Source organism: Mercenaria mercenaria, chromosome 3 (genome assembly GCF_021730395.1).
Source record: "Mercenaria mercenaria strain notata chromosome 3, MADL_Memer_1, whole genome shotgun sequence".
NCBI lineage: Eukaryota > Metazoa > Mollusca > Bivalvia > Venerida > Veneridae > Mercenaria > Mercenaria mercenaria.
The window spans coordinates 44,656,331-44,667,542 of NC_069363.1; the positions used below are offsets into that span (position 1 = coordinate 44,656,331).

The 11,212-nt window shown below is 35.8% G+C and overlaps 1 protein-coding gene across 1 annotated transcript; it reads right to left on the reverse strand.

The window, feature by feature from the left end:
* Window positions 1-671: 671 nt before the first annotated feature.
* On the reverse strand, window positions 672-2,765 carry LOC123550432 (uncharacterized). Its single transcript, XM_045338862.2, has one exon. It carries the CDS (start codon window positions 2,763-2,765, stop codon window positions 672-674), a length of 2,094 nt encoding a protein of 697 aa, XP_045194797.2.
* Window positions 2,766-11,212: the final 8,447 nt, after the last annotated feature.

An 11,212-nucleotide genomic window follows, 5' to 3' on the forward strand; every position in this document is an offset into this window, starting at 1 on the left:
ACCAACATTTATTCTATAGTCAACTCCGTTGATAGCCTCAACAACTTCATATGGTCCTTTCCATTGTAGCATCATCTTATTCTTATCTGTCGGAAGCAGGAGTAGTACTTTGTCGCCAAGTTTTAATACTCGTTTGCTAGCTTTCTTATCGTAATGATGTTTGTATGTCTTCTGAGCTCTATTTAGACTTTCTCTTGCTATCTTGCACGTTTCTTCCAACCGCTGCTTTAAATCAAATACATATTGATATGTGTTCTGTGTCTCAGGATTTTCTTTCGCTGTCCATATTTCTTTCAACACTTGCATTGGTCCCCGCACTGTTCTTCCATATAAAAGTTCAAAGGGTGAGAATCCTGTACTTGATTGTGGTACTTCTCTATAGGCAAATAATACTGCCGAAAGGTATCTATCCCAATCTTTGGGTCTTTCTTGGCACATCTTCTTTAACATGCTCTTCAGGACTCCATTCATACGCTCACAAAATCCATTGCACTTCGGGTTGTATGGTGTGGTGAAGAGTTGCTTCACTGATATAAGACGACTTACTTCTTTCATCAGGTCAGATGTAAATTGGCTGCCTCTGTCACTTAAAACTTCACTTGGGAGACCTACTCTCGAAAAGATGTCAAGAAGTGCTTCTGCTACTCTTTCTGTGTCAATTCGTGGTAATGCTACCGCTTCTGGTATCGCGTGGCATAATCAACCACTGTTAATATATATCTGTTTCCACTGTCTGACACTGGTGCAATAGGTCCTATTAAATCTATGGCTATTCTGTGGAAGGGTTCTTCAATCACTGGCATGTCTCCTAAAGGAACCTTCTTAACTCGGCCTTTCGGAATGGTCTTTTGGCATTTGTCACAAGATCGGCAAAATCGTCCAACTTCACTTGAAATCCCAGGCCAATAAAAACTTGACGTGATCCTGTCCTCAGTTTTCTTTGCTGAAAGATGTCCTCCAACGATCGATTCGTGAGCAAGTTCCATCACTCTTTTGCGTTTGCTTGCTGGTACGACAATCTGTTTGATCTCGTAGTCATACGCCCCTTTCGTCTGAAGATAAACTCTATACAGCACTCCATTTCTTATTGCAAATTTGTATTTTGCACCACTCTTGGTTTCGAGCATGTCTTCTGTCTTTGCTAAATCCCATAGCTTTTGCAATGCTTTATCTTCCTTCTGTAATGCCTTTAATGTCTCCACATTAGCTTCTGTTTCACAGGAGGGCTTCGGCACATTCAGTGCTTTCGTTGGTAGCTCTGCTTTTCTACTCTGTGATCTTGTCATAACCGCAGCTACGGATGTATCAGCAATCTTTTTCCATTCAGGATCAGGTCTATCAAGTACACCAGGAACATTCCCAATGACTAAGTCACAAATCAACGACTTTGGTACCATTGCCTCAATTTCTCCAATGTAATACGGAGTATCAACCCATATCTTCGCCATAGGTACAACTTTGGCGTCCCCATCTATTGTGATCATCACTATTTCTTTGCCTAGAAATTGCTCTTCTTTGACTAAGTCTCTTCTTACAGCAGCGGATTCGCATCCAGTGTCCCTTAACACTTTCACTTCTTCTGTTCCTACGAATCCTCTCTGTACCTCCAAGTTCCTCTCCCCTTTTAAGCTATCAATGGTACAAACTCCTGCAAGTATTGGGACTGACTCCCCACTTGCCAACTTCAATTTTCCGTCTTCAGTATTGTTTTTCAATGGACTGTTTTTTACATCCGTTTGAACACACACTGCTGCTAACTTCTGGTCATTCTTTGCTGGAGCTGATCTCATCTGCTTACAATCTCTGGCTAAGTGTCCTGCTTTATTACAGATAAAGCAACTCTTTTGAGTGTTACTCCTGCTGTTTTGTCTACAGTCACGCGCTAAATGACCTGCTTTATTACATATAAAGCAGGTTTTCCGCAACCCATTCTTCTCTTCTGTCTTTCGACTGGACTGCTCATGACTGGTGGAGTTGTGCTTCCTTTGTGGCGCAACACTCTTCGACAATATTGAAGGTGTCCCCTTATGTGCTTCGATGTACTGCTCTGCAAGACGTGTTATCTCGTCCATCGACTTTGGTGTTCTCTCTTTCAGAAACACCGCTAATTCGGCCGAACAACCTTCAATAAACTGCTCTCTTATCATTAAATCACATAAGGATTCATACGTCTTTTCTATTCCAGCCAGTTCAGTCCAACGACTGAAGTATCTCTTTATTCTTGACACAAATTGGAAGACCGACTCTCCTTGGTCTGGTTTACTTTGTCGAAATTTAGATCTGAATCCCTCTTCAGTCAACTGATACCTCCTTAGGATCGCTTTCTTGAGAGAATCGTAATTACAGGCCTCTTCTTGTGGCATGCTTGTGTACACCTCCAGTCCCATTCCTGTTAAAAGTGAGCTAAGACTTATGGCCCAGCTCTCCTCTTCCCACTTTTGACTTTGAGCATATCTCTCAAACCTTTCCAGATATGCGTCAATGTTATCGTGCTCTTCATCAAACTTTGGAATCTTAGGTCTGTACGCCCTACAAGTATCAGTACTGTCTACTCTGTTGAGCCTCAAACGCTCAATCTCTAAGTCTCTCTCCTTCATTTGCAGTTCAAAGTTCATCTCCATCTGTCTCCTTTCTTCATCACGTCGTTGAGCTCTCTCTTCCCTTGCTATACATTCCTCTTCCTTATCTTTGATGAAAAGGATCAAGTCTCCACCGGACAATCCAAGTCTCTCGCCAAGTCTCAACCATTCATCGTAATACATCATGCTTGTTATAATAGCTGCAATATTATTATAGTTAATCCCGGACGAGCCCCCAATTTGTCAAGTTTCGGGTTAACTATAATGGTGACAATATCTGAGGTATCTTCCAAGCAGTATACACGATGAAGGTTTCCTAGATATACTTGACTTGCTGTACCCCTAGACTTGCTTCGCTTCTTAGACTTGCTTCGCTTCTTAGACTTGCTCCTCTAATTTAAATTGCTCCTCTCACTGAACTTGCTGCGCAACCTGGACTTGCTGCACTTGGAAGACTTACTCCTCCGAATTGGACTTGCTCCTCTTACTGGACTTGCTGCGCAACCTGGACTTGCTGCACTTGGAAGACTTACTCTTCCAAATTGGACTTGTTCCTCTTACTGGACTTGCTGCGCAACCTGGACTTGCTGCACTTGGAAGACTTACTCTTCCAAATTGGACTTGCTCCTCTTACTGGACTTGCTGCGCAACCTGGACTTGCTGCACTTGGAAGACTTACTCTTCCGAATTGGACTTGCTCCTCTTACTGGACTTGCTGCGCAACCTGGACTTGCTGCACTTGGAAGACTTACTCTTCCAAATTGGACTTGCTCCTTTTACTGGACTTGCTGCGCAACCTGGACTTGCTGCACTTGGAAGACTTACTCTTTCCAAATTGGACTTGCTCCTTTTACTGGACTTGCTGCGCAACCTGGACTTGCTGCACTTGGAAGACTTACTCTTCCGAATTGGACTTGCTCCTCTTACTGGACTTGCTGCGCAACCTGGACTTGCTGCACTTGGAAGACTTACTCTTCCGAATTGGACTTACACCTTTTACTGGACTTGCTGCGCAACCTGGACTTGCTGCACTTGGAAGACTTACTCTTCCGAATTGGACTTGCTGCGCAACCGGGACTTGCTGCGCTTTGGAGACGTACTCCTCTAACTGAAACTCTTAAGTTTCGTTAGTGACAATACTGGAGGTTTCTTTCTAAACCTTATTTTTTTCTCTCTTTTTTTATTTCTATTCCATTTCAAGTATAAATACAAAACGCGCGAACCGGATAGAGAGACGCCATTGTGACGTCACGCGAATAAAAATAGCATACACAAAATTGCGGCAAATTGTGTTTGTTTTATACAAATAAATTGATATTTTTGACACACTTGTTGAAATAGTAATAATTACGCTGCACAATGCGAGTAAACACTAAGTCTTGTGTGATTTATGTGTGCAACTTCAATAAAATATTATCCCCTGTTTCACTATCTCTAGTTTATATGAGGTCAATTCACATCCGAACAGTTGGTAATAGTTTACTCTCGTTTCGCCTTGGTCTTTCCGACCGAACGCCGAGAGATCCACGTGTTGCGTAATTCTTCTTTCCATGCTGCCGTCTCACTGTAATTTTGAAAACGTGTTAACGAAACAATTCAGAAAGTAGTACAGTGCAGTATTTCATCAACTTCTGATAAAGTATTTTGATAGACGCACATGAACTACACTGCCAAATTATCGTCAAGGCAAAAGCGTATCATTTGGAAGATATGTTTGCAACATCGCATGATTTATAGAACAGAACAGACACTTTATTAATATCATTCTTGAATCAATCATTTTAATCTACTGTAACCAATTTAATTCATTTGATCTGAGCCTAAAGACTTTTTTTACAAAACAAAGTTAATTTATTCAACACTCATAAAGTAATGCTTACCTAACAAGAAAACAACGATAACAGTTTTCAGGTTCTGATTCTGTTCTTCCGTCTCTGCTTTGTCGACTAGTGTGTATACAGGCTTGCAACTAGTGCAGTAACGAAACTACCTGTCAAAGAATGAAAATAATCTAAATCTTAAATGCAGATATAGGTAATTACATACGAAAATATGAAAGGATTGTCAGTTGAAATTCCACTGGAAAAAAAAAAACATGTGTTCCGTATCTTTATCAAAATCCACGTGTTCCGTACCATTTTCGTTTAACTTTCAAAAACAAGCCAAGTCGGTAAAATATAAGCTTTTCGCTTATGCTGCAGTAACAAGATGAAAAACACAACCTTCTTTTGTGGAAAGACCGAGAAAAAGTAGACAAATACATCAGGAAGCGCAGCTTTTAATCGATGCGTGTGTTCCGTGCCTATCGTTTCCAATCATTAGGAGAACTTTTCACGAATAATCTCAAAAACCACTACATTTGTAAAATCTCTATTAACCGTGGATAGCTATTACAATGCCTGGTACTTTGCGCTTTATCTCATCAAAATCTGTTTTGTAAAAGCTGAGTATTCAAGAAAAACATACCTGAACCGAGGCCGATTTTCGCGTGTTCCGTGCCCATTTGATCACGTGGTATGGCCACACTGACATTGCTCTTGTTTAAAATGCAGGTGTTCATCTTTAGACATACCCCTTCGTTATTTTATGCTTTACAGTGAAATACTGAAATTTATCATGCAACTACTATGCAAAGTGCCTGATATCACTTGCCTGATATTTTATTTTGTTATCAGATCATTGACCTGATATCAAAATTAAGCCCCTCCCATATTGACGGACTAGTTTTTACATCATTCCAGATTGAATTTTATTACAGAGTCCAGTTTCGATGTTGCACAACCTTTTTTGTAAATAGATTCTGTAATCTCAACAAATTTCCTCGAATATGGTTGTCTCTAATTTTATCACACAGACAATAGCACTGAATGACGTCATTGTGAAACGTTCATCATGACATCACAGTGTTTACATGATCGATTCCTGGAAAGGTTTACAATACACTTGACAATATATGATATACTTATTCTTGATTTATGCCTAATTTAAGGTATGCACATTTTATTAAGTATTAGCAAAAGTATTTGTGTTAATTATTATTCTTGGAACAGTTAATTATAATTCATGGACCAGTGTAAATTTAGTGATTTTAAAAACTTTAAAGTATCTCAGAGACTCTGACCTGAGTCTGGAACTGGAAGTGAAATTTTCAGTGCTTTGGACATGTAGTTGTCTGAGTCAAATGTTTCATAATATGGAAATAAAGCATATTCTGGTTTATTCAAGAGGATGATTTTTTTTATATTTTATGCAGGTAAGAGTTTATTTCACTGTTACTTTTTTACAAGAATATCAGAAAGTCAAAAAACATTGTCGAGTTGAATTCAATATGGCTGCCGTATTGTTTCGTTCAGATGTTTCAGGGGCGGATGAATTTTTAAATCCGTAAACTATAAACTTAATTTTTTGCTTCAGTAAACATTTTTTACTAAATAAGTGATGAAGACATATGTTGTTTCAATCAGTTTGTGTGAGTTTCATGATAAATAGAATAACAGGCTACTGTCTTTTGATATCAGTGTTATCAGGTCTCGGCTGATATGGGCGGAAGGGGTTCGGTTCCCTCACCCCTTCCAGCCCATATCAACCTCGACCTGATAACATTGATATCAAAAGACAGTAGCCTGTTATTCTCTATTTATCAGTGAAATAAAATTGATATTTTCACTGCTTCAAACAGATTTTTTTATTTTTACTGGTACGTTACTACACTTGAATACGAAAGAATATGAATTACAAATAATAGAAAATTCCTTGCAAAATATACTTCAGTAAAGATATAGGGCCTAGATGTATTAAAATACTAACAGGATTATAAATATATAGACATTCTATCACAATAAAATGTAAAAGAAATCAGGAAACGTCATGCAACTATTTACAGTTTTTCTACAAAGATATTCTGACGTTACGACATTATCATTATGACGTCATGATGTCATGCACGTGACGTTGCAAGGGCAAACTGGACATGATGTGGTTAAAACCATTACAAGCACATAAAATAAATAGAAAATTTGTTTCAGTGTAAGATCGAAATATATTTCACTCGTGAACACCATAATTTACATTTTCACTCGTGACTGCACCACTCGTGAAAATATTACATTATAGTGTTCACTTGGTGAAATATATTTCGATCTTACACTGTAACAAACAAATATCCTCTATTTATTTATTTGTCTCTTAGTTCACTCTCTTTTGAACTTTAAATAGTATTGCATATTACTGTATGGGATTATTTTCCACAATATTCAAGATGTGGAGCGGCGGTCAGTTTACAATAACACATTCAGTGTTAAGGTGCATCGATCTATTTCGATTTTGATCCGTTGAACATATAGTATAATCCTGTTATCCCAGTGAAATATATTTATTTGACTGCACGTTTATGCCTTGGAACGTTTTTTCCCCAAGGCTTCATGGTATGCTGATATATATTTCCTTTGGACACATGTATCATTTTCAGTCATTGATTCTAATAACAACATTTGCACTGCCGATCCGGAACAAATGTAACAGCTTTTAAGGTAGTTCTGCACGTTTGGATCGAACTGAACTTTTTTCTACAATGTAGAATTTGATTAAACTCTGATTTTTCGAAACTTCAGAATATACATAGAAAATTCAGCAAATAAAAATGATAGGGTCGTGTGCTTGATTTTTTGCTAGACCGATTTGAAAAATTTGGACATCATGCGATATTTCACAATGGGAGTCTATGGGAAAATCATAACTTTCATAACATTTTCGCGAATATAATTTTTTCCACAATGTAGATTTTGATGAAACTTCTCACAGTTGTAAATAAAAACATGGTCTATAATTTGGTGAAATAAAATGTATATGTCCGTGTGCTTATTTTTGAGATATTTGACCATGATTAAAGTGAACCGGACATTTCACGCTAATTTTAAGACATGATTTTGAAATATTTAACGTGTCATATGTTTTCACGTCATATTTTAACTTTAGAAATAAAGTAACATTGCCATTTAAATAAATTAACTCACAGGTTGTCATTAATTCATAAAACGATTTTCAGTTCCGTACGCCGAATCTAGGCTTTATTCCATACCCAGAAATCTAAGCCAATTTGCTGGCTTATTGGCGAAATTGTCTCCCTTGAAAACAGGTTATCGGGTGTATCGATTAGCCATTATCGGGCAATTTACGCCTATTGAAATATAGAAGGAGAAAAACTTTAACACATCAAATGACATCAAAAGCATCATCTGACAATATTTATTAAGTTATTGAAGTAATCTGCAATATTTGCACTTTCTTTCAATATAATTTTTAATAAAATAAAATATGATCTTCTTGCTTCCCTAAGCGTTTGAAATAAGTAACTAATTTTGATCCCGAGTCCCATTGATTTCTGTAGGAAATGACAGATTTTAAGCTTTACATGGTCTTTTAGAATGATTTATTCACATATTTATACTCATCTCACAACATTTGTTAAGTTATTGAAGTAAACTAGAAAAGTTAATCTTTCTTTCAATGAGTTTATTTTTAAATTATGTTTATGTCTTCTTGCTTCCCTAAACGTTTGAATATCACTGATTTTACTAATTTGGAACATTTTGCCCGTCACAGTACACGTGTACTGATGACACCGGATAACCTGAATTAGATAGATATGTGTGTCAATCTAATTCCGTGTTTAATGTCATTACTTTGTCAGATTAAACAAAATAAAGTTATTTTAAATTACATGTTTAAATAAAAATATTCCATTTTTTAATTCATTTAATACCATTTTCACTACTAGAATGATTTATAGCATTAAAACGTAACATAACATAAAGTTGATTAACATATAGAACTACATGTTCATATTTAAACTTGAATATTGTACATGTAAATATAACAAGTCCATTGGGTCGGGTGTAAATTTCATGTTTCTTGTTTGTAAGTATTATAATATTGTTGTTAAAAATTTCTTATTTTATCTTTTTGTAATGATTATATATGTATGATAAAGTCAAATAACGTGTTTGACAATAAGTTAACCGAATGCTGACATATTTCTGTTTATTACCGTTACTAATTGGATTAGTATCTGTTTGTCTGACATCCCCCGCGGCCTAAAGGGACAATTATTACGGCTCTTGCATAAACACTCTAAAGTTAAAATCTAAATTATGGATATGGAGTTATAAATTTTGATAATTTATCTTACCGTTCAAAATCCAAATTCACATTATTGTCAAGTAAAATGCATTTATAGGCCACGGATCCATAATATTTAAAAACTTTTTTAAACTGAAAAGACACATTTTCAAGGAGACCCGAAATACACATATATTTCGCCCTCATAAAAATATTTTAAAAATTAAAAGGACTATCCTCCAGATCGTTCGACAACAAGAAATCAAAGCCTTGAGATGTCTGATGGTTGCGGGTTTTGCTAGAGTTATTTTCATTTTAAATACCAATCTATAAATATACATGTATAAGAAAAAAATACTAATGTGCCTCATATCTAAGATAAACTCTGCCTGACCTTACATGAACAGCTGGAAGTCAGTGATGTAACCATGGGCTGTAATACCTAATCATTAACAGATCTTATATAATCTAAATGGCCAGTGTAAATGAATAGAGGATGAATAAGAACTGCTTTATCATTGATAATTCATCCGCTTTGTTCATGAATGGGACTACTTTGTGTAGCACATGAACAAATTCCTTTGGATGTGATTTGGAATCAAATAAAGATGTTACATGATTGTCAGAAATACAGTTAACTTTGATTGCGGGATAAACCCGCAACCAAAAAATACTTTTATAGATATCTGGAAATAAAAGCTATGCTTTAAAACTTAATTACTGACAAGTTTAACTATATATTACGGAAATACTTGAGAATTTGCTGTTTTTCTATATGATGAAAATCGAAAAGCGATTGTAACGCTTTACTCAAGGTAAAGTGTCTCGATTATAAAAAAAATCTATATTTTGAAGTCATAATCCACTTATTCCGCTATAGCGCTATTGGTTTCGACGAAATATTTTAGACACAAAAACACATCTTCTAGTATTAACAAACTTCAATTTGAGAGAAAGATTATTTTTAGCCAAATCTGGAGGTCATTAAATACATATTTTAAAAATACGTTGAGTAATGGGAATTATATGCTTCCTGACAATTTTTAAACAAATTCCAGATTATCATTCAAAATCACCAATTTGAAGAAATAAGAATGTTATATATATCAGGTAATAAACATGTACGTCGATCTAATTCCGTCTTTGTCAAATTAGGTTAAAACTGTTATTTTAAAGTACATGTTTGAATAAAAATATTTAAATTTCAAAAATTATTTTTTAATTAATTAACTTTTAATTTATGATTCACATATATTTTGCCCTTAAAAGATATAATCAAAAGTTTAAATACATATCTAAAATGGGAATATCCTTCCCGGCCCTCAATTTTGAAACAAAAAACCGATTATCATTCAAAATCACCAATTTCAGGAATACACTGCAAATTGCCTCGGGCAAGGTATAAACTCCGCTGGTGTAAAAAGTTTCACAATGTTGTCGCAATACCCCTAATTAACAAAACCAGTGTAAGGTCAAGATTATCAAGATAAGAGTGATTAACAAAAGTCGATACTCGCGTTAAGATGGTATAAAGGGAAACAACCAAATTTAACCGATCTGGCTTAATAATCAAGGGACAATACTCTTCAAAACACGGTCTCATTTCTGGACATGTACGTTTTCCGGATAAATGACGTTACGCCATCACTTCCGGTTTATCAAACGTGCAGAACTACCTTAATAAAAACTTTTCAAAGGAAGTTCCAGTTTGAAATCAGGCATTTTCCAGATGGTCGTCATATTTGATTTTTTTGTGCAATGGTTTGCTTCGCCAGCAAAAAGAGCAATAAATACCTTTATACTGCAATCAGTAGGACAATCTTCTTTTTCTGTTAACCGAATTCAGAAATATAATAAGGACTAATGAAATCAAACGAAGTAATTTTGTTTAACAGTGTCTCATTACGTTTACATCTTGGACTCGCTAGTTTACACTGTCGACTCCTGCAACAAAAATAGGAAGACAAACCCAAAATAAGCGTTTAGCAGACTAAATTGACATGTCAGAGGTTACTTTGACGCGAATTGCAATTAAGAACTTTGTTGGGAAATAGAGGTTGTGTGTTAGCAAGGAAGCTGTTCGCCATTAATAAAAGCCCATTATAAACTAAATTGTTCGTTTCCGCGTATTTGACATGCAAATCTCAAAAGAATTATTGTAAGAAAACTGCAATCGGATGCTGTTATTTATCAATTACAGAAAAGAAAGAAAAGTCTGCTTGCCTATAATCACCGGAAATATTTAAACAGAAATAAGAAAGAAGTTGAAAAATGTCTTGTAAGTATGCAAAATACTACAACTACTTAGGATACATTTTGGCTACAGAAACAAAGAAACTTTTAGGAAGTAGTGACAAAGTTTAGGTGGTAAGGGGAGCGGCCATGAAATCGTTTACATGGACATTTTACTAAGTGTTCTGTTCCATGATGTTCTGGCGACCTGCGCTTTTTTTATTTTTTGTAATTGTGAATATTTTATTAGCCATAAAAAACTGAACAGAAAAACGGTAACTAAC